At 37.8% G+C, this 25,355-nt stretch overlaps 1 protein-coding gene across 1 annotated transcript; it reads left to right on the top strand.

Moving 5' to 3' along the window:
• Positions 1-4,705: 4,705 nt before the first annotated feature.
• LOC127626534 (rho-related GTP-binding protein RhoN-like) lies at positions 4,706-20,097 on the top strand. Its single transcript, XM_052102403.1, has 5 exons — positions 4,706-5,029; positions 5,338-5,425; positions 12,958-13,067; positions 14,985-15,119; positions 19,287-20,097. Exons 1-5 carry the CDS (start codon positions 4,934-4,936, stop codon positions 19,533-19,535), a joined length of 678 nt encoding a protein of 225 aa, XP_051958363.1. The 5' UTR covers positions 4,706-4,933; the 3' UTR covers positions 19,536-20,097.
• Positions 20,098-25,355: the final 5,258 nt, after the last annotated feature.

Below are 25,355 nucleotides of genomic sequence, written 5' to 3'. Positions count from 1 at the left end.
GGGGAGACATTTATTCTTATTTAATAGAAACCCCTGGACCCTTCACTCATGAAAGATTAAAGGCTTTCAGAAGTCTGGAGGCCTATGATTATTTTGTTTCTCGAAAAGTTGGGCCGATCTTTTCTGCCAAACAGAAAGCAGTGATCGTGCTAAAAGCAGAGGTTAGACCTGGCCAAGCAGAGTCACAGCGTGATTCGCATCTCCGTGGGTGATCGCCAAAGAGAACGGCGAAATAATCACTGCTCACTGCGACTGCAAAGCCGGGTAAGTCTTCATTGATCAGTGTTCTTATTTATTTATTGAAAATGTAGTGACTGTTGTACCAATTCAATTGTGTTCAGTGTGAGACTTTCAATGGCGTCTGTACTATGGTGAAAAATTGTATATCACAGCTTACACATTTCTCCTCCTTTCAAATCCAGTCTTGGAGAAACATGCAGTCATGTAGCAGCTTTAATGTTTAAAGTAGAAGCAGCTGTCAGGATAGGACTTACAAATGCTGCATGTACTAGTGAGGCTTGCAGGTATCAAAGCACAGCTACAGAATGTAATTGCACACAACCATTTCTTTCGTTTTTGCGATCCTTTTCGGAGGGAATTGAAAAAACTTTTATCAGGCCCCAAACGAGCCGTACAATCGACCACACAGCAAGAGTGAACCATCCTCTTCTCTAAATCCTCCTCCAAACGTGCAAAACAATCAAATTACAGGTATCTAGCGGTGTTTCATGCCACACGATTCCCATGATGCAACGCGACAAACATAAACAATGACGTCACAAAAGATCCGCCTATATGAACAGTTGAAGTCAGAAGTTTACGTACACCTAATTTTTTAACCACATTACAGATTTCATATTAGCAAACATAGTTTTGGCAAGTTGTTTAGGACATCTGTTTTGTGCATGACACAAGTGATTTTTCAAACAATTGTTTAGAGACAAATTGTTTCACTTTTAATTTACTATGTCACAATTCCAGTGGGTCAGAAGTTTACATACTGTACACTAAGTTAACTGTGCATTTAAGCAGCTTGGAAAAGTCCAGAAAATGATGTCAAGCCTTTAGACAAATATCCAATTAGATTCTGATAGACTAATTGGAGTCAATTGGAGGTGTACCTGTGGATGTATTTCAAGGCCTACCTTCAAACGTTGTGCTTCTTTGATTAACATCATGGGAAAATCAAATGAAATCAGCCAAGACCTCAGAAAAATATTGTGGACCTCCATAAGTCTGGTTCATCCTTGGGAGCAATTTCCAAACACCTGAAGGTACCACGTTCATCTGTAGAAACAATAGTATGCAAATATAAATACCCTGGGACCACGCAGCCTGCTCAGGAAGGAGACTTGTTGCGAAAAGTGCAAATCAAAGGACCTTGTGAAGATGCTTAAGGAAACAGGTAGACAAGTATCTATATCCACAGTAAAACAAGTCCTGTATCGACATAAACTGAAAGGCTGCTCAGCAAGGAAGAAACCACTTCTCCAAAACTGCCACAAAAAAGCCAGACTACAGTTTGCAAGTGCACATGGGGACAAAGATCTTACTATTTGGAGAAATATCCTCTGGTCTAATTAAACAAAAATTGAACTGTTGGCCATAATGACCATAGTTATGTTTGGAGGAAGTTAATGCTAGGTTGCAAATGAGTCATGCAAATGGAATGCAATGACCACAAGCATACCTCCAAAGTTGTGGCAAAATGCCTTAAGGACAACAAAGTCAAGGTATTGGAGTAGCCATCACAAAGCCCTGACCTTAGTCCGATATAAAAGTTGTGGGCAGAGGTGAAAAAGCGTGTGTGAGCAAGGAGGCCTACAAACCTGACCCTGTTACACCAGTTCTAGAGGAATGGGACAAAATTTCCAGCAACTTATTGTGAGAAGCTTGTGGATGGCTTCCCAAAATGTTTGACCCAAGTTACACAATTTAAATGCAATTCTACCAAATACTAACAAAGTGTATGCAAACTTCTGAACCACTGGGAATGTGATGAAAGAAAAATTTCACATTCTTAAAATAAAGTGATCGTAACTAACCTAAGATAGGGAATGTTTTCTACAATTAAATGTAAGGAATTGTGAAAAACTGAGTTTAAATGTATTTGGCTAAGTTGTATGTAAACTTCTGACTTCAGCTGTAAATAAAACGAGTTCATTTCTGTGATTATGCTAATTCCAGGCAGCGAATTTAAAAGATGTGCCGTATTATTTGATTCCAACTGAACTTGTGCAGCACGCATGCTTCTGTGTGTTTTTCCCCTCTGAGCTTCCCATAGTTAAGACGCATCAGCTATGCTCATGTCAGTGTTCAGTTTCAGTTTCATCGGATAGCTATCCAATCAGGGAAAGCGCATGAAGTGGCCAGGTGTAAACAGGCCCAAAGAATCACCATCTTGAAGCCTGCACTGTGTTCCAATCGGGCTGGATACGAAGATTTATAGTGAATAAGGGCTTACTCAAACTGATCATATCACTTCAGAAGATATGGATTAAACACTTGGATTATTATTATTATTATTATAATATGGATTATTATTATTATTTTTGCTGCCGTTATGTGCTTGAAAGATTTGGACCCCTTTGGCTTTTATTGTATTGACAAAATTACATAATACAACCTTAAAATATCTTTGTTTGTGTTCCGCAGAATTGAGTTGGGGGTACTCGAGTTTGGACTGTCACGAATCCAATTTTAATGGACTTGTACTTGTCCTTTTAATCGGACTTGACTCAGACTCGAGCCTCCCGGATTCTTTCCGAGTTAATTTGTAATGCAATGAAAAAAATAAAATAACATAACATAGGGTAACCATACATCATCTTTTTCCTGTACATGTCCTCTTTTTCAGAACTGACAAAAATGTCCGGCTGGGATTTCGAAATTGCAAGCCAATTGTGTACACCTGGACACAGCAGGAGGACTGAAAAGTGTGATGTGTAAAAATATGTTTTTAATGGCATCAAATCCTTTCTGTTTTTATTTTATGTTGTTGTATTTAATTTTATGGGCATTATTGTTTTAATTTGACCATTTATTAAATGTATTAAACATTTTGACTGTATTTAATTAATTATATTAAATGCATTTCATCCATAATTTTAGATCAAACTAAACTAAATTGAATGGACAATTTGAAAATGAAATGGACATAAAAATTGAAATAATAATAACTGGTTGTAATGACTAACGCAGCTTTCACTTTCTTTAGTCTATGTTTGAGTGGAGAGTAAAAAGCAACAAATAATTTAAATGTCAACAGAACGCAATAAGATTTGTGTTGAAGGACAGTTTTGTCTTCATACACCTAAAGCATGTTTAAGTTCAGCTTCATGAACAGATTAATTTGGACTCGGCCTGTTATGGACTCTATATTGAGTCCGACTCGGTCCCTTTTGGACTCAGACTCGATTGTTTAAAACTTGGACTCGACTAAGGTGGACTCGAACCCAAAACTATACCGCAGACGAAAAAAAAGTCATGTAAGTTTGAAATGGTATGAGAGTGAGTAAATGAACAAATGATCTTTTTGGGGGAACTATCCCTTTAATCGTTAAGAGCCTAACATTTACTGATGTTAATGTGGTTAATATAAGTCAATTTACTGCATTCCCACTCAAAATCAGTTTTATTGTCGAATGTGTTTTTCAATGGGACAAAATATTTATAATTAAACTTATTAGTGCATTACAAAAATATGATTTTTTTTCTAGTTTCTGCCCATAATTTATGTATTTACTCAAAACAATTTACAGTGCATTCAGGGTATATATTTGATCAGTTTGTGTGTTCCCTGGGAACTGAACCTATGGCTGTTGCATTGTGAGTGCATTGCTTTATCAGTTGAGCTACATGAACCCTTCTTTAACATTCCTTGCTCTCCATTAAAAAGCTGCTTTGCTGTTATTTAGCTCATATACGATCAATTATAAACAGTTAACAATATTTCTGCGCTAAGTATAATCACTCACTCTTAGGCTTAAAATGTGGCAGTACCATAGTGCATTAGTGGTACCAGATGGTAATATTATACTTTGTAAACCATAGATCTGATTGCCATAATCATAGGCTATTCCACGATTTTGACATGGTACTCCAACTTCAACCAATATGACTGTGATTCTACAATGAGTCATGTCCACAAAAAGGTTTTATTACCATGGAAGGCTACATGGAAATAATAACAATTATTTAAAAAGGTGTCAACCTCAGGGAAGACCAACTATTGATGACGTAGTAACACTGCCATCTTTCGATGATTAAACACATTACATCTCATTCAAAAGTCAAAGAGTTTGGTCTTGATAGCATTCTTTTTTGTTCACTTAGGTATTATAAACCTAACTTATAAAGGAAAGGCTTTTCTACGTGCTTACCACCCAGTCCCGAAAAGCTCAAAAAATTCTTTCAAGAAGAAGTAAAAAAACTGTAGTTTCCAGAAAGCAGCAGGACGTTCCTGGAACCAAAACTTGTTTGCTGTGATCATGATGTTCTCATTTTAGCAGTATTATCACAGAGCAGTGATCTCTCTCTCTCTCTCTCTCTCTCTCTCTCTCTCTCTCTCTCTCTGATCTTATTTTTTATTTTCCTTTTGAATTATTTAAATAAGTAAATATTGATGTCCTTTTTATTGGACAGCAGTTATGGAAAGGCGGGGTCAACATAGACACTGCTTAGGATAGCTCGCGCAACGCGTCTCAGACGAGTCAAGCAGTATTTGCGATTGGCGTGATCGTGTTCAGACAGATTTTCATTGAATAGCATGATCGACATTTATTAAACCGCAGGTTCACGACCGAGTAACCAACTGAGCGCTTAGAGGAATAAAGTAGAAAAGCACAGTGAAGACGAGTCTGCATAGATTTCTTGACATTGTTGGACATCTAAACTTTGAGAAGGTGATGTCAGTTTAGGATTATTGTGTGCGATGGAGACGAGCCGCTGTAAGATCGTGGTGGTCGGAGACACGCAGTGTGGAAAAACGGCTTTATTACATGTTTTCGCCAAGGACTCGTATCCAGAGGTTTGTAGAAACGATTTTTTGGGATATGAAATAACATGGCAAAGGTTTGTCTCTTTGATTAAGATTTGTATCATAAGAATGCTATTTAAAAAATAATATGTAAGGTGTTTACTACAGATGAGCGTCAAAACGAGGTGTCGTTATAAACTGATTGAGGATAAGGCTTCTCTTTATTTCGATGTTTCCACTGTAAAACCACGTTTTTCTCCTTTTGTGAAGTTCTCAATACTAAGAAACACCTCTTTGCTATTCTGTTATGAAATGGCAGAAATTGTATTTAATCATCTATTCTGAAATGTTTGTTTCAGAAATATGTCCCAACAGTTTTTGAAAACTACACGGCTAGTTTTGAAATCGACAAACAGAGAATCGAGCTCACCATGTGGGACACGTCAGGTAAGAGAGACTGCATTACAACTTGAGCGCATATGGGGCAAGTTGTCACGATGTGAACCTAGTGTTTATGGCTCTGATTTGATTTGATTCTAATACCTTTAACTGAAATATGAAAATACCATTTAAATAAAAAAAACATATGACCTAATATTTAAAATGCTATTTTCAGATAAAAAAAAAAATGTAAACCATAAAAAATTATGAAACACAAAACATTTAGTAAACATGGAAAAGCTAACATACAAAAATAACAAACCATGTTTTTGTAGATAAAAGAAACTGTAGTTAATAAATTGTATAAAATTACAACACAAAAATACAAGACAACTTGCATCAACCTTACACATATGTATATACATATATACAGTGTGTGTGTGCATAGGCGGAAATCACGGGGGGGGGGGGGGGTCGGGTGGATAAACATTGTTATGTTTATTGTCCCCCCCAACATTTTGATGAAATTTTCGCTCCTGTGTGTGTGTGTGTGTGTGTGTGTTAGATATAAAAAAAAAAATTGCCTACTCCTGTCCTGAGAACATAGTTCAACCTTTTAGTTATAATCTACCTTCCTTATATAGTCAACTGTTTTGTCTGTAAGATTTTATTTTGTTCATTCTTTTACCCACCTGCTATAGCAAAAATTCCATGATATTGGTATTTTAGTTTGGACGATTGTATCACAAAAATATTTTTGATTTGAGACAGTCATGAACAAAATGTTTAAAACCAACATACAAAACCACTGCTAGAGAAAACACAAATACATTATACACATATACATGCACAATTGGACTTTTACCTCAAAATCTTACACTAACTAAGAATTAGCGCTTGTGACAGGTTTCATGTGTGACAGCTAGCCTACAGCTTCCCTAGATCTACTAAAGACAGTCAGTGGAAATTATTATTTATGACTATTAGGCACTTTTAATATAAGAGACATCTGGCCTGTTTGAGGAAGTTGGCATGGTTTCAACGTGTATATCAGTTGTTTAAATACTTTTGGGGCTTACTCTATTTGCATATCTAGAAAGGTTTTTGTTTTGAAGGCTTTGGTGAGGTATTTCATAAATTTCTCCTGAAATTGTACTGAAATAATGTTTTAGCATATAACCCATGTGAGTTAGTGTTTAGTTTTTGCATGTGATGGTTTTTGGAAACAGGTTCATCAACATACTGCTGCACCTGAAGGTGTGGCCTTATCAGCTAACCAATCAGATCCAACTAGTTTGGCTGAGTAATGCATTCCACAGTAATGTGCAGCACATGTTGTTACTTAGGAAGTGTTCTGATTATACTGTTGTTTAGTTAATCGAATCTATTCATTATCAAGTTATTTTTGACCAAAAAAAAAACTTTTTGACACAGCATCTAAAAACACCATGGTCCTGCACAAGATGCAAGATTACTTATACACATAAACACCCAATCAAGTCATAATTACCACTGGGAAACAAAAAAATATGAGTTCCCCAAGAGAAAACTTGGGGAATAAGAGTTCCCCAAGAAACATGCAAGAACGAAACTGGCATCCTCTGTGTTCTCTCCGACAACAAAATGCTTGAATGTGACATACTCATTATTGCAACTTCAGAAGTGGGAAGTGGGATAATTCTGATGGCAGCATCACTTCACAATCGCTCGGAGTGAATTTGTACCACACTACAGCTGAGGAATAGAGTTAAACTCACAGCATCAGCATTACTGTTCATCACTGCGACAGACACAGGTAATCACACTTGCTTAGTCGCGCTCTCTCTCTCTCTCACACACACATATGTCCTTGTTACTCCAATAACTTGTTAGAAATAGCCTAAGCTGTCGTTACTAGTTCTAAGGTGACGTTTCTAAATGAGTTAAGGAGGCTTGGATGCATCTTTTGAACTAGCAATGGCAATTTGTGGCATAAAGGTGCATCACATTATCTTTGCTTGGCAAACATTCACAAGCAAAGAAGGTGTGGGCAGAAGTTAATCATGTGTGAAACCAGCAGAAAAAAACGAATTGCCAAGCTAAAAGTTAAAGAGAAACTCGCCCCTAAAATGTACACACTTCTTATCCATTGTGAATATTCAGTGTAGCTGTGTACGAAGCACCCCTACACAGAGGTAACACTGCCAAACAAACTCCTGTTGGTCAACGCGCCGAATTCGCCTTTCAAAGTTCACCAAACTTGAACTCCACGCAAACCCGCAAGGGGCCATCTGCCTGTAAAGCAAAAAAAGCCACCAACAATTCTTGTCTCAAACTAGAACTCATTGGCTTCTAAAGGGAGAGATGTCAGTGAACGAGAAATATGAGTAAGTGTATTGAGGTGAACGGAGCGATTCGTTCTCTTGAAAGATTTGTTCAAAAATATTTTTTTTTCCATGAACATCATTAATGCTAACATAGAACTGTCTACTGAAGAGTTTTTCCTCTTGTTTTACTTAACATTTGAGAATATAACTAGCGAAATCATTTTTATTATTTTATGTACTTTATTTTAAAATGGAATGCACTTTTTTTTTACAGCCAAGAATATTCTTGCAATAATATTATATAGTGCTGTTTGTTCATGTGTTCATGCTTGTGGAATAAGGAAACAACGTCAGTTTAAAAATCTGGTGACATAAAAAATTCAAATTTAAATACAAATGTAGTATTTGAGTATTTAAGGTAAAAAAAAATGTAATTTAGTTTCTCAACCCTGTTGACAGCCCCAGTGTAAACCAGTGATCATGAGTCCATTTACACACTATTGTATATCGGGGCCCAGTAAGGAAAGAATTAAGAGTGATTGTGTTTATGCTATTCAGAATAGTTACATTGAATTGGTTGTGTTTGTGTATTAACAGCTTTTGGTATGATCATGTCATGATGATTTCTTTCTCATGTGTAACACAAAGGAAGATTTTAGCAGTGTTCACACTGCTCTTTTCCAAGCACTGAATAGTCACAGTCACTGTTGAGCACCAAAAAATACAAAAAGTACTATGAAAGTATCAGATCTCAAATCTTTTGTGAATGCACCATGATGGTTGCAAGACACTTGGAAGTCTTTGCCAAAATTAGAAATACTAATGTCAAACCTGCCTGGGCATCTTCATGTGCCATATTTGAAATTAGCTACACTAACACAAATGAGTACATTGATAAAACTAGTCGATAGACAACTATTTGTTCACACCAATATACATTTACATTTATGCATTTGGCAGACACTTTTATCCAAAACCCTATTCAAGGTTTAAATTTTTCAGTTTGTGTGTTCCCTGGGAATTGAACCTATGACCTTGGCATTGCTAGCAACATGCTCTATACCATGCAGATGGTAAAATGACAGAATCTGCCTGACACATTCAGAAGTCAAATGGATTATAACATAGTAAAGACTGATGGTCAGCTGTCTGGATAGGTCTCATCAGAAACAGGGAACAGTACAGTTGTAGCATTGCACAACATGCTAATAAAATGTGTTTCATGCCTCACATAATCAGTCCCGAAGCGCAACGATTTCCATATTTGTGGTCCTAAAAAACTGTTTGAAAAATACCATTGCCTTTCAGCAGTGTTTTCGTAAACGGTATGTTTTGTTTCCAGTAAAAAAATCAAAATCTAAATTTTATGGATCTATCAAAACATCAACAGTTTTAAAATGACTTGAGAAGCAAAACTGCATAACTTAGGTTTGATTTATGCTTACATCAATCAAAAATAATGTGCCAATGGGGTGAGAATAATAGGCTACACTATATTCAAGATATATTCTCTGAAAACACAAAGGCTTTTTAAATCTTTTTACTCTAAAACAAGACAAAGATTAAGAAATAATTTTTTAGCAGCAGTCAGCATCTATCTTCTAGGCACATGTAACATTTACAGTCTGCATTATTATTTATTTTATTAAACTCAAAGGTGATATACATTTGCTAATTATAGGATTTTTAGGAAGAAATCTGTGCAAAGTTTTATACATGAGGCCCCCTTCGTGGAATTGTTTAATTCCATGATGATTTGAAATTCAAACATTTGAGATGCTCCAAAAACCTGATCACATGCACTTGGAACCACACACACCAGATGCATGCTGATCTGTTATTAATTCATGAGGTTTTTGAGCCCTATCAGATATTTCCCAGCTCTTAAGAGTCACACCACAGGGGAAAGATCACCTTGACCTACAGTATTCTTACATACTATTTGATCTCAGTTCCCCTAAATTATCTGTAGCTCAGCAATCAGCATGCACACTAGTTTGAAGTGTGAGACTGCTTTGGTGGCTTTTCCCACCTATAAAGACTGACTATAGTGTGAACCAATAGCAAAAAAGTGCAGGCTGTGAAGGAGCATATCATTGGTTTGAACCACTGAACAAGTCATTGATTTAAGTCTCACAAGATAATTCGTGAAGGAGCGAGGAGGATCAGCATCTGTTGACCAACTGCAAGAGAGAATGCATGTTGTTGTTGTTAACAAGGAGATAAAGGGACTGCATGAATTATGAGTAAAAGTGAGTGGGCCTGTGGCTTTACGGATATTCACCCATCGGAAGGATAGGGTTACGTCTGCTACAGAGATGGAGAGTGAACTAACCTCTGCAGCTTCGGCCGCGGGAGCTCCATGAGGGTGGTGTTGTTTCCCTTGAAACAAGCATAAAATGTATTAAGCTCGTCATCCAGGAGTTCACTGCAGAGTTTTTATTCGCTTTGAAGTCTTTGATGATATTAATTCCTTGCCACATGCTTCTAGAGCCGGTGGTGTTGAACTGTCCTTCAAACTAGTGTTTGGCTGCACTGATAGTTTTGCGGAGGGCATAACTGGCTTGTTTATGCTCCTCCGCGTTCCCAGAATTAAAAGCGGAGGTCCTCATATTAAGTGCCACAAGAACATCGCTAAAAATCCAGGTTTCTGGTTAGGGTAGATCCATATTGTTTTGGTCGGCACTACATCATCTATGCAGTTCCTGATGAAACGCGATACGTTATCAGCGTAGACCTCGATGTCATCATCAGAGCATCTCCCGTGTGCTTCCTGCTTCAGTTTCTGCCTGTAAGCGGGAAGAAGCAGAACGGAAGAGTGGTCCGATTTGCCAAATGGTGGGCGGGGGTGGAATTTGTAGCCATCCTGGAAGGGAGGGTAGCTATTGTCCAAAACCCGGTTCCCTCATGTGTTGAAACTGATGTGTTGGTAGTATTTTGGTGCTATTGACTTGAAGTTGGTTTTGTTAAAGGTTTCCTGCGTTCTTATACTCCCATACAGTTCCTTGAGTGTCCGGTCTGTGTCGGCTTGTGGGGGGATGTACACAGCTGTGATAATGACCGCTGTGAATTCCCTCGGTAGCCAGAATGGTCGAAACTGAAGCATGAGAATTTCCAGAACAGGAAAGCATAAAGACTTGATAGAACTTTTCACACCAAGATTTGTTTATCATAAAACATAAACCACCACCTCTGCCTTTACCTGAGAGGACTTTTACTCTGTTCGCTCGGTGCATGGAGAACCACAACGGGTTCGATGGGAGTCTGGAATCTCAGCAGACGTCCAAGTTTTTGTAAGGCAGATAATGCAGCAGTCCCTCGTCTATCGTTGGAAAGAGATCTGCACTCGCAGAGCTTGTTGTCCAGAGACTGAAAATTTACCAGTAAAATACTGGGTAGCGGGGGTCGATGTGCTCAACGTCTTAGTCTGACGAGAATGCCGGCTCTCTTTCCCCTTTGCCGGCTATGTTTCCGTGGCCGGGCTGAACAGACAAAGGGCTCCGCTGTTGTGTTTGAACAGCGAGTCTGCATTGAGGAACTTAAAGTCCGGTTTTCGGAGTGCGATTCAAGAACCAATGTCCAAAAGTGTTTGTCTATCATAGACAATAAGGCAGATGACATCCAAGATGAAAAACACAAGAATTGTACACAAAGCAAACAAAAAACTGCAATATTGAATCAGAGCTGGAAGCACAGCAGCCATACTCTGCGCCATGTTGAAGCTGGATCCATATTGAAGTGTATGGTTATGTCTAAATGCTTATAATAGAAAATGACAATATTCTGATTGAAAATTTGCTGGCAAGATTAATTGATGTAAACAAAAGCTTTTTCAGTTTGTGAACAGTTGAAAAATACCCTATCTGGGTTGTGTATTATATTGGTACCCTGAATAATAGAACGAGACACTGCATCAGTAGCTGACGCTATGTGAACACTGGTCAGCAAGGCTTGATTACCTTTGTAGCTCACCAGCCACTGTTGCTACGGGTGTTCAAAAGTCATTAGCCACTCATCATTTTCACATGCCAAAATCCTTCTCCCCACAAAAAGTGATAAAGTTAAAAGGAGACTTTGTTTGGACATATTATTTGAACGAGAATTATATGAGTTTAGCAGGACACAGGCCTAAAGATTAGCCCCTGAGACATAGCGCATGTGGAGGCTTCAAGCCATCCACCGTGGCATCCACGCATAACTCACCACGTGCCCCACCGATAGCGAACCACATTATAGCCACCACAAGAAGGTTACCCCATGTGACTCTACCCTCTACCGGACCAATTTGGTTGCTTAGGAGACCTGGCTGGAGTCACTCAGTATGCCCTGGGATTCTAACTCGCGAGCTCCAGGGGTGGTAGTCGGAGTATTTACTTGCTGAGCTACCCAGGCCCCCAATACACAAGGTTGAATATGTTTTTATAAAATTATATGCTTCACATTTCTGCTTTCAAACCCTCCAAATATTGGCCCCATTCACTTCCATTGTAAGTGCCTCATTGTAACCTTAAATCAACATAATGTCACAAATGCTGTCGATTGAGCTTAATTTAACCAAGAATATTCCTTTAATGACATGCTAGCTTTCATGGCAATTTTCATGGTGAAATCCAGGTTGAAATATATAAACGGATAAAACAACAAAAACATACCGGTATATTAGATGTCATATCTGTGAATTCGGAAATGCAGCCGATAATGGCAGTACTGTTACGTATGCAGTTTAAATACTTCTGTGTATTATTGGTTAAGACTCAGTAGCATGCCGGCCATCATTAGTGAAGAAAGGAGCACATAGAGTGATGCCTAGCAATAATAATAGGGGGCTTAGTTTGCACCAATGGAGATCTTTTTGTGGGTAAGAATATAATAGGTGAAATAAAAGCAGGTTTTGCTTGCAATGGAGCGGGACAAAATTTGAATTTATGATTGTTGGATTACATTTCTGGATCATCTGTGCAGCAATCAGGATACATACATGCACTTGTGTATACATTCAGTATACAGTCTGTTGGATGACATTTAAAATTAGAGTCTTAAACTCAAATAGAACCTCTTGGTTGATAATCTATTTGAAACATGAAATTAATTTAGCTTTATGTATATTATAACTCAGATTTTTCTCCAGACATCACTGTCTGCAATTCTATTAATTCAATAGTATTGTCATTAATCAATTTCTTACAGCTTCTATAGAAATAGTGCCTGAAAAGAGGAAGAAACCTAGAGAGAGACAAATGCTGAGGTTTTTTGTATGATACGAATTAAAGTCTGTGTATGTGTTCCTGACAGGCTCCTCCTACTATGATAATGTGCGTCCACTGGCCTATCCGGACTCAGACGCTGTTCTCATCTGCTTTGACATCAGTCGACCAGACACACTAGACAGTGTACTAAAAAAGGTAAACACACATCATAAAGTATGCAGGGTAAGTGTTAGTACACAAACAAGCAGAGATCTGACTGATGTACAGTATACAGAGCCAAATTAAATATGATGAAGTTTGGTCATGTGATGTGCAATATTTGATTTTATTCCTTTCAAATGTTGCTTTGAGTTTCCCAAAAGCATCATATTTGATAACCACTACAAACATGAAAACCATAGAAGTTCCATGGAAACCATAGTTCTGGCCAAAATACCATCGTTACTACACGTATTGTTACTATAATAACACTGTGGTAACTTGGTATTAGTGCGAGAAATAAATATTCTGTAAGATTCTTACACAATTTGAAGGTGATGCCATATGATTTTAAAGGTTTATAGTAGGCCTAGTAACAATAAAAGCAGTAACTATGGTATTTTAATTTATTTAAATCATTATATTTTTACTTGTATAGCGCTTTTCACAATACACATAATTTCAAATCAGTTTAACAGAAAGTCATGCCCTTTAGTGTCTTAAATGTGTAAAAGAACACAGTGAACAGCTTTATAGAAAATCATACTGTAGTGTTTTTAAGCCTCCAGTGAGCAAGCCAAAGGTGACTATGACTAAAACCTCCATAAGATGTTAGATAGCTTACTGGATGCATTTGGCGGATGACATGGTGCATTCTAATATTTGAAACCATTATTTTTTACGAAGCTCCGAAGGCTGCTCTAAATTCTGCAGCAAAACGAAGCTGAGCTTGTAAACTTTTAAGCGTTTTTTATTATTATCTGCGGTAGCAGCATCTCAGTCTCTGCAAGGCACAGGTTCATAATAATATCGCAGAATACAAGATGGGGTATAATTCAAACGTCTTTATTAAATGATTGCTGAGCAAACAGCATTAACAGTAACACCTGTAGAGTCTTCTCCTGTCATTTGTTTCCCTCCCGAGAGAGCGTGTCGCCCTTATTACACTCCCCACGGAAACAAATGAAAGCGGAACTAATATTACCAACAAAATGAAAAGGAAGGAACATACATATAATAAATCTATATCAAATATTGAGTTACTATAATGTTTTGCATTGCTTAATTAAATCTTATAAAATAATGAATAAAAATAATAAAATTAAATGGTGACTAACCAAAATGTTCACTTTAAATGTAATTACACCAATGGGTTATCGGTTCAACTTCAGTTTGACATTAAACCTCATTCTTTAGGACTATCTTATATACAGTAAAGAATAGTTTGTATAAGCCTACTAGCTTTTAAGGCCTAGAATAAAGAGTAACATTTATATTTTGTGTAAACTGAATTATTCAATCAATCAACATTATTTTTGACAGAAAAACTAGTTGGTTTTACCAACAGGGAAATTTAATTAACAGTGACATTGAGCAGAAAGCTTAAATATAACCAGTTTTGACAGAGCTGCTGATAAAAAGTGAAATGATCAGCATCGATTGATGAGATGAAAATTGGAGAACTGAAAAAGGTCTCAGTTTGGTTCTTTTAAAGAAGGCTCAAGTGTGACAACCCCAGTAGCCTTTTTGCAGTTGAAAATGTGGAAAACATTACCATCATAATCGCAGTTCAAATATATTTTAGATATAATATATAGATATTTTTTGAAATAATCGCAATATGACTTTTTGTCCAAATTGTGCAGTCCTAAGGCCTACATATTATCCATACAAAATATTATGTCACGAGCTCAAAAGTAAGTATGTGTGTATATATATAATTATTATTATTTTTTTATTGCACTTGATCGTTTATGTTGTTTTTGTATGTTATTGTATTTTATTCTATGACGATTTTTTTAATGTATTTAATTTACTATTCATTCAGTTCATTCATTAAAGTTAAAGTTTGGAGGCTTTTATCATTGCTCTCGCTGTCTCTCTCTCTCTCGCGCGTTCTCTCTCTCTCTGCAGTGGCTTGGTGAGAGTCAGGAGTTTTGTCCCAGTGCTAAAGTAGTGTTAGTGGGCTGTAAACTGGACAAGCGGACGGATCTCCATACACTGCGAGAGCTTGCCAAACACACACTCATACCAGTTACACATGAACAGGTGAGCTGTTCTTTCACCTACAATATAAGGACAGCCCAAGTGAACTCCTAACCTCACAACAATCGGTATAGCTTTATACGGCTTAATACAAATTATATATTTATCCCAAAATATTTTTTGTGAGGGTCAAATTTAGGGGTAGGGTAAATTAAATATTGCTTGCTATTATCTAAAAAGTCAATGGAAAGCCTTATATTGATATGCACTAATGGAACACCTGTATAATCATTAAATGATGAAGGATAAACCTCCTTATAGATAACTTATTTAAATAAAACCCAGATGTGCTGTTTAACAAAATGAAAAGTAATTTGCACTCTTTGCATTGTGAAACTGAATCATCAAGTGAAATATCACCCAAGTGCGAAAAGCCTTCATTTATAGATTTAAGTCTTTGGACAGGCCAGCACCTCTTTGCAATTACATCCATAAAGTGTGAGGAAAGTTGTAATATTTAATCACAGCAGGTGTGAGTTCATATTTGCATTTCTCGTGTGATTTGATACAGTTTAAAGGGGTCATGACATGAGAAACCAAATTTGCCTTGATCTTTTGGTATATAAGAGGTCTTTGTATCATTAAAACGTCCTGCAAGTTTAATATTTTAAGACGTCCTCCCCATTCTAAACGAATCATTTATTTAATCAAGATCAAAATACAGCTCGTTCTGGATTCATGGTTAGAAGTGACGTGACGGTTAGAAGTGACGTATCAGCGTTTGCATATGACCGCCTCCAGCACAAGATAACTACGCTTTAAGCGCAAGACAACTACGCTCATTTCGTATCGCCGTGCGCCTCACAAGTGTTCAGTCGATGGACAGCGAGCTCTGACAGAGACTACTTGTGCACAGGAAAATTACGATGCCACACAGATGTGCTGTTCCTGGCTGTGGTCAAACAAAACCTCTGAATAAGCTGCCGAAAGATCCAGACGTCAGGGAAAAATGGATGCAGTTTATTTTTTGCGGACGTCCCAGTCACGGCAGTGTTAACTTAAGCGTTTGTTCTGTACATTTTAAGGATGACTGTTTTGAGAACAAATCTCAATATGATGCTGGCTTTGCCAGAAAACTGTTAGCTCAAAGATAAGTCCGTGCCGACTATTCTGGGAACAACGACGGCGCAAACTGTAAGTAATCTATTTTAAACTTTAAACTACTTTTTAAAGCGCAATTTCATTCATTATGAATAATCACAGTGTTTTTACTTAGTTTACTTGCATATTGTTCTGGCTGGGGCGTCAATAATTCATACATAGGCACTGACGTTAGCCAATCATAACAGTGGGCGTTAACACTGAAGTCTTAAATGGAAAACGCCCCCAAAACAGACTGTTTGAATCAGAGGATGAGAAACAGGGTGGGAAAAGGTCATAAATCACTAGATTTTAAAAGTTTTTCTTAAAAAAAAATATATTAATACTATAATTGCACCTAAGGGAACATAATAATACAATAAAAAAACCCATGTCATGACCCCTTTAAAAGAACAGAAATGAGTGAGTGAGACGAGAAAAGAGCGCTGTTGCATAAATCTACATTATTATCAAGTGCAGCTCGTCTATATGGGCATGTAGGGCAGAGCCTCTCCTAAATACTCATCCTCTTGAAAACATAGATCCATTCTATAAACTGCCAACAATGTCATTTGTTTGCCCGTAAATGTGTTAAAAATGCTGACATATGTATTTAAAAGCAGTCCTAGTATACATTTGTATCCTATTTTTAAGTTGTAAAGTAGCTGAAATCTCAGTTAGACAGTGTTTGATATAGATATTCAAGCATATGAGGCAGAGAGTCTTCTGACCTCCTGAACTCCACTGAACCCCTCAGTTTTTCCAATAGACATCTGTGGTCAAATATGGTACTGCAATGAGCCCTCATTGAGACCCACATGAGACCCATTGGGCAGAAATTGATATACCCATAAATGTAGTGCCAAACAAAATGTAACTTTAGAATTAGTGCGCACCAGCAGTGTGACAGACCGTGAACATGGCGAGCACTAAGTATGATACTAAGTATCAATGAACGTGTGTGTAACAGCGTGCCGTTTCTATTACAAATTCAACAAGTCAACATTTTAAGATAAAGTGTTCTTAATTAGAATCAACATTATTTTCTTAGGGTGCCGCCTTGTGGACACCACATATTGTGTCAGCACATCTGGGTTTGAATAATGAGTAGAATGTTTTCTTGGATATTAATGTGTCAACAACAAAAATATGAAGGCTAGTAAATAGAGTTGTGACCTGATGGTTTTGTGCAGCTCTATTAATATTTGATCATGTATGTCAGCTTGTAATGGTTGCACACACACACACTATGCTTCAGGCCACAGATATTGTGCTGCTGGAAAAATTTTGGCTATGAAATGCATTTGAGAATTGTTAGTGATATTGCAACAAATACGCTTGATCAATGGGTAAAAGATGCATTATTAAACACTACAGATGTAAATGCAATGTAGATATCTTCTCTCTATATACACTGATGAGCCAAAACAGTATGACCAATCACAGGTGAAGTGAATAACATTGATCATCTCCAAACAAGGCCACATGTCGAGGTCTGTATAGATTAGACAGTAGGCGAACAATCAGTTCTAGTTGTCAATGTGTTGAATGCAGGAGAAATGTGCAGGAGTAAAGACCTGAGTGACTTTGACAAGGGCCAAATTGTTATGGCCAGACGACTGGATCAGAGCATCTCTGAAATGGCAGGGCTTGTGGTGTGCTCCCGGTCAGCAGTGGTGAGTACTTACCGACAGTGGTCCAAGGAGGGACAGACCACAAACTGGCGACAAGGTGTTGGGTGCCCAAGGCTCATCGATGCACAAGGGCAACGAAGGCTATCCCCTCTGATCCGAACCGACAGAAGCTCTACTGTGGCATAAGACACAAAAATGTCATGATGGTTATGGTAGGAATGTGTCACAACACACAGTGCATTGCACCCTGCTTCCTATGGGGCTGCATAGACACAGACCGGCCAGAGTGCCCATGACGACTACCATCGAAAGCACATACAATGGAAACACGAGCATCGGAACTGGACCAAGGAGCAGTGAAAGAAGGTTGCCTGGTCCGATGAGTCCCTATTTTCTTTTACATCACGTGGACGGCTGTGCACGTGTGCACTGTTTACCTGGGGAAGTGATGGCACCAAGATGCACTGTGGGAAGACAACAAGCCAGTGGAGGGAGTGTGATGCTCTGGGCAATGTTCTGCTGAGAAACCATGGGTCTGGCCATTTATGTGGACGTCAATTAGATGTATGCCACCAACCTAAACATAGTTGCAGACCAGGTACACCCCTTCATGGCAATGGTATTCCCTGATGGCAGTGGCTTCTTTCAGCAGGATAAAGCACCCTGCCACACTGCACACATTGTTCGGGAATGGTTTGAGGAAAATAATGAAGTGTTCAAGGTGTTGCCCTGGCCTCCAAACTCCCCAGATCTAAATCCGATTGAGCATCTGTGGGATGTGCTGGACCAACAAGTCAGATCCACGGCAGCTCCACCTCACAACTTACAGGACTTGAAGGATCTGCTGCTAATGTCTTGGTGCCAGATACCACAGGACACCTTCAGGGGTCCTGTAGAGTCCATGCCTGGGCAGGTCGGCACTTGAAAGACCAACAGCATATTAGGCAGGTGGTCATAATGCTTTGGCTCATCAGTGTATATACAGGATAGGACTTGGGCACTTAATTATAATATGCCTAAATAATTTTTTTTACAATTCAAATTATAGCTTAAAACAGCAAAAACAAATACATTTCTAATAAGGTCATATTCCTCAAATTAGCTGGTGGTTGACCTTGTAAATAATCTAGCCATAGAGTTGTTTTTTGTTTTTTTATCATTACAAATTTTATTTGAGGTTTATTCAGTCATACACACCCAAAAGTTAATTTAAATAATTTTGTGTTAATATTTGGATACATTAACAGGCCTACCAACCTGATAAAAAGTAGCATTTATTTTTCAATAAAATCTTTATAACATAAAACATGTATTCCCATGGCACACCTAAAGTCTTGTTCCTAACACTGTTGTCCTTAAGTCAAACCATACCTTTGTGCGAGACCCAAGTTTACATCATTGTTCTTTGAAAATGTTTCTTATGATGGGAATGATGGTAAGCTGTGCTCATTTGCAGGGTGCGACTCTGGCCAGGCAGATTGGAGCAGTGGCGTACACAGAGTGCACGTCCAGATACTCTGAAAACAGTGTTCGTGATGTGTTTCATGTAACTACAGTCACCTCCGTCACCGGAATACAACATCCAGTTATGAAGCGTTACAACTCTTGCCTCAAACAAGTTCCCCAGCATCCTCAATGCCAAGAGATCCTGGACTGTCCAAATGCCATCCGGAAAGTCAGATCCAAGAGCTGCACGCTGATGTAGGACATGATGTAAACAGGCTTATCTTATTATACAACAAGTGCATAAGGAACCTGTTTAGAGATGCTACTGTTTCAGTTCTAGCTGATTGGGGGATATGCTTATGATGTCTTTTTATGGGGACATCTAATGATCTCATGGAGGGACCATAAAAAAGATGAATCTTTAAATATTTAAGAGAAAGGTAAAGTGGAATATAATTACCTTTTTTATGACCATTAAAAGACAATTGTGTGATTGAAAGGAGGATCTAACCCACAATTGCACTTTATGCCCAGAGACACTCTTTTTATTTGTATTTAAATATTGTTGTGAAATTAGCACAATTGGTAAATGCACAAACATGTTAAGAAAACATTTTAATAATTAATGTAAAAATAATTATTTTATGTTTACCAACATTTTATTAACACAAAATATTAAACCTTTTTAAATCTGTAAGAAGCACTTATTTGAGATATTTTAAGCTTTTGATTTTATTAGGAAAAATTATATGGAAGAATACTTCTATGTACTTTATGGTTTTACAAGCATTTGTGATTGTGAACAGTATTTTGGTCTTCCTGCAATAAAGACAAATCAATACTTTAACATCATTATGACTTTTGACATGTATCAAAGATAAAGGTGAAAAAACAAAGTTATCATATGTGATATAATAGGACATTATATGTGTTATATGTATTTTCTTTTACATTTATGGATTTCAATTTCATAACAAAATTCCATCAAATTGATGTGTACTTGAAATATTTTTTATTTTTTTTAATGTTTTTTTTATTATTAAAGATTACTGAATTCAATTTGATGAAAATGTGTTATGAAATTGAAATGCGTAAATCTCTGTTTATAATAAAATGTAAGAAACTTTCTTGGAACCTATCCAAACTTGGTACCCAATGCAGTAACGAAGATGCAAAAAAGTAATGTTTATTTGTAGCAATGTGAATCTTTCTACAATTATAATATCTGCAAAAATGAAGCATTCATAAACATCAGTTAACTACATTAGTTACCATTAACTAACAATTAACAATTATTTTACAGCATTTCTTTTTACTGGTTAATATTCATTTAAATATATACTTATACTAGGTTGTACAAGTTAACATTAGTTGATGCATTATGAACTAACATTATTATTTATATACTATATATAGATTAAATTATTAGTTCAACCAAAAATGTTAATTCTCTTATTTTCTCACCCTCATACCATCACAGATGTGTATGACATTCATTCTTCTGCAGAACACAAACACATTTGTTTTTGAAGAATACATCAGCTCTGTAGGTCCTCACAATGCAAGGGAATGTGACCATATTTTGAAGCTCCAATAGGTTAAATCCACATCTTCACAAACAATATGATAAGTGTGGGTGAGAAACAGATTCATATTTAAGTTTTTTTTACTATAAATCTCATCTTTCACTTTCTTCTTCTTTTGTTTTTGGTGATTCACATTCTTAGTGCATATCGCCACCTTCTGGGCGGAGAGGAGAATATACAGTGAAAAGGACTTAAATATTGATCTGTTTCTCATCCACACTTATATTACTTCTGAAGATATGTAAATGTAGCAAATGTAGGCCATACATTGTTTTATTCACAATTTGGAAATGGAAATGTATTTGCATCTTGGTGTTTCTATCCAAGACTACCCCAGTATTTGCATAAAAATGGGGATGAAAACCCAGCAAATTAATAAAATCAATGGGCCCTATATTAAGAGCGCTAAGCGCAACGCAATGCTATAAGTCAAAAGTGCAAAGGTAAATGGCATGGCCATAAAGTTTTGGTATTTTCATGCAAGCACGTACTAAGTCCTGGCGCAAGTTGGTTTGGCGAAACTCCACGTGCAAGGCTCTAATTGGGTGCAATTTAATTCTGAGGTTCTTCTTCGGCACGTCTGCATTCTATTATACACGGATGAGCCAAAACATTATGACCACTCACATGGCACCAAGATGCACTGTGGGAAGACAATAAGCTGGTGGAGGGAGTGTGATGTTCTGGGCAATGTTCTGCTGGGAAACCCTGGGTCCAGCCATTCATGTGGATGTCTATTTGACATGTGCCACCTTCCTAAACCTCGTTGCAGGCCAGGTACACTTCATGGCAGTGGCATTCCCTGTGACCTCTTTCAGCAGGATAAAGCACCCTGCCACACTGCACACATTGTGCAGGAATGGTTCTAAGGAACATGATGTAGTTCAAGGCGTTGCCCTGGCCTCCAAATTTCCCAGATCTCAAACCGATTGTGTAGGATGTGCTGGACCAACAAGTCCGATCCATGGCGGCTCCACCTTGTAACTTACAGGACTTGAAGGATTTGCTGATTAGGTCTTGGTGCTAGATATCACAGGACACCTTCAGGGGTCTTGTAGAGTCCATGCCTTGTCAGGTCAGAGCTGTTTTGGAAGCATGTGGAGGACCAACAGCATATTAGGTTCATTGGTGTATATATAGTCCATTCCCTCAAGCACATAACAACGTGACGGCACATTCTTAAGAAGTTGATGGTGTAAATGGACTCTATGCAGTAAATGAGAAGTAGAGAAATATGGACTTTGGAGATTTTACCCTCTCCAACTACTTCCACCAGCCCCTTTTGCAGTGACATAAAAATCCCTTTACAACACAAGGTGGAAAAATACCAGTACAAATTAGATCATAAATACAATTGTAAATATAAACATAATAATAATAATAATTGAACAATAAATCATGACCTATAGATTTAACACAAATCTTATACATTTTAGTTTCTATTCTAAGGCTATTGTCAGGTAAATAATAATTTGATGTTCCACCATATTTTTAGAGTTTGAACATTAACTTTATTATCACCTGCTGGTGGAATCTTCAAACAGTAAATTGTGTAGCTCAGCGAGTAAAGGTGCTGAATACCACACCCGGAGTCACAAGTTCGAATCCAGGGCGTGCTGAGTGACTCCAGCCAGGTCTCCTAAGCAACTAAAGAGTTTCTTAGGAAGGATAGAGTCACATGGGATAACCTCCTCATGGTCACTATAATGTGGTTTAATAGAATAGTGTGAAGCCTCCACGTGCACCACGGTAACACGCTCAACAAGCCATGAGATTAGATGCGCGGATTGACTGTCAGACGTGGAGGCAACTGAGATTTGTCCACTGCCACCCGGATTGAGGCGAGTCACGAGCCACCACAAGGACTTAGAGCGCACTGGGAACAGGGCATTCCAAATTGGATTGAAAAGGGGAGAGAAAAAATGCAAATTGCGGAACTGAATTTGGACTTTGCGCTGAAAACAGATGTGGTATTGAAGTGTCTTAGCACAATGACCTATTTCTCAGGAAAATAGCAAATTGCACTTTGCGCCACTTCATTAAAATACACCCACAGTTTGAGCACATACACCCATGGTTAGTGCAAACGCTCCCACCCAGGCCACTTGCACGACAACTGGATAAGACGTAGAATGTGGTTGTAGCACTGAGCTTTGTGCGCTAACAAAAATAGAGCCCTAGTATACGCACTGAATGATTTTCATGACTGCATTATTACTGAGAATCATCATTGGGAATTATAAGTGAGGGGGGTTTGTGCTTGAGTTTGTGTGTGTGTGTGTGTGTGTGTGTGTGTGTGTGTGTGTGTGTGTTTGTGTGGCCTCTCTCTGAAATCTCAGTCCTTCACCGCTGTTTACACTTGTATCGTGTTCAATAATTCATCGTGATGCTCTCATTCCTGGCTGGAGAGATTTCCGCCTCATGTGTGCACTGGGAGGAATTAACAGACCAGGAGGCTTCAGTCTTCCCACAAGATGAAAAATAAAGGCTTTTTAATATTTTGTGAGAACATCAACGCTCAAACACAAAACGTAAAGCTATCAAGCAACAGGGAGGCACTCAACACACAGAATATATATTGTAAAGCCAGCATGTCCTCTAACTGCCAGTGTTTTTACAATTTGCAACCACAGCAGCAAAAAATAAAACGTCATCTTCTTCATCAAATACAAGATACCCCTGAGAGCTCAAAATGAAAGATAATGCAATATGATAGTGACAGATCAATATAGTGGCCAGACTGATATTTTTGCCATTTTGAGATCTATCTGCACTGGTTAAAGATGCACACAAGTAAGTTTGTGTTGACGTTGTCTTGGACTTTGACACCTAATGGCGTGGATGCAGCATCATTCAAACTCAATAGTTTTCAGTTACTGATGTCATTGTATAAGCTCACTTTTCACAGCCAGCCATGATTAATTTAATCAATGAGTGAAAGTGTCAAATAACAGGGCTGTTACTGAGATTAAGCCGTCCATGTGATTATAATATGGCAGCGCCAATAGGGGACCCTCTCCATGTAGAATAAAACCAATTTTATAAGGTACCTGAGTCATGAAGTAGTCATGATTTTAGATGTGATTTGATTACCATGAGTGTTACCACCTCAGTGTGTCACTACAGAAACTACCAACAGCCTTCAATAGATATTTACATTTTTTTTGTGACTTTTCTATAGTCTCGCATAGCAAGACCTATGACTGCGGTTAGTACCATCTGAGAATGAACAAATTTTTCTATAATGTAGTGCTGATCGAGAGGCCTCAGCAAACGTAATTCTTACACAGCAACCTGCCATTTCTTAAGCATCTTGTGCAGGATTGCAGCATTTTTTTTTTTTTTAAGGATGTAGATGTAGACAAAACTGCTAAAAAAACAAGACAACCAATATTAATTCAACTCCCTTCAAAAGCGTGTTATGTTATTGAGGAATATATGGTTCTTTTAACTTCTGTTCATTTTAAATCATTGCAGCTAAATTACCAGAGGAAATATTTTGGCATACATTGTGGGCCTTTTGAATATTGTCATTGAAAACTGGTGTCCTTGAGTCAAAAAGATTGAGAACCACTGATGTATTTCCAAGTGCATCAGGAATTGCTTGGATTATTCAAAGAGGGCATTCCATTTTCCTATGCACCACCTATGCAGTCTCAGTGACATCCGGCAAAAAGAAAAATCGTTTCAGTAGACACCCATGGGAAGAAAAAAAATCAATTTGAAGAATTTTTAATTATTGATGTTGATGTCATCATTGAAAACACTCTACAAGCATTTGAGCTGAGCTCAGCATGTTTCTTTCTGGACATTAAAGGGTAACTAAACACCTGCTCAGAGTCTGACTCCACCCACTAGCAATATTTGAAAATGCTGGAAAAGTGGGCAGACCCCGGCGGGGATAGAGGGAACGAACCGAGTGCGGGGGGGGGGGGGGACTCGTAGTGACGGATTAATTGACAGCTGCTGTCAGACTCTATGTTATTATTATTCCTCACACGGTCGCAAGACGACATGTACATGAATCTGCCGTGGTGAGCTGGAACCTGCTTACGTCAGCTGTCACCGCTTATGTCACGAAGTACCGCAACAGCCAATAGGAAAATTCAACTGCAGTAGCCACCGTTCAACCTGAAGAGGGCAGCACTCAGACGTTTTTACACCATATATTGTAGAATTAAAACACTTTATACACAAATGTCAAAAAAATTACTTGAATCAATGACCAGTACTAATAAAGCCCCATGCTTACAGATCATTAACTAAAAAAAGTTGGTTTAGGGTTTAGTTACCCTTTAACATTTGTGTTCTTCATTCTTTTCACAATTACATTTAAAGATCTTAATGCAGGATTTTCACTAAAGCTGCTTTGAGAGCATGTGTGTTGTGAAATGCTCTATACAAATAAAAATGATGTAACAAATAAACGTAGCAAAAAAAGAAACGTCCTCTCACTTTCAACTGCTTTTATTTTCCGTCAAATTAACACATGT

The sequence above is a fragment of the Xyrauchen texanus genome, chromosome 33, assembly GCF_025860055.1.
Source record: "Xyrauchen texanus isolate HMW12.3.18 chromosome 33, RBS_HiC_50CHRs, whole genome shotgun sequence".
Lineage (NCBI taxonomy): Eukaryota > Metazoa > Chordata > Actinopteri > Cypriniformes > Catostomidae > Xyrauchen > Xyrauchen texanus.
Note: the sequence above shows the minus strand (reverse complement) of the source record. Positions and strands in the feature narration are given on the sequence as shown.

Excerpts from the sequence above, each read along its gene's own strand:
- LOC127626534 (XM_052102403.1), top strand. The coding sequence starts at position 4,934 with ATGGAGACGAGCCGCTGTAAGATCGTGGTGGTCGGAGACACGCAGTGT. Across the intron at positions 13,068-14,984 it reads TAGACAGTGTACTAAAAAAG|TGGCTTGGTGAGAGTCAGGA; the intron begins GTAAACACACAT and ends CTCTCTCTGCAG. Across the intron at positions 15,120-19,286 it reads TACCAGTTACACATGAACAG|GGTGCGACTCTGGCCAGGCA; the intron begins GTGAGCTGTTCT and ends GCTCATTTGCAG.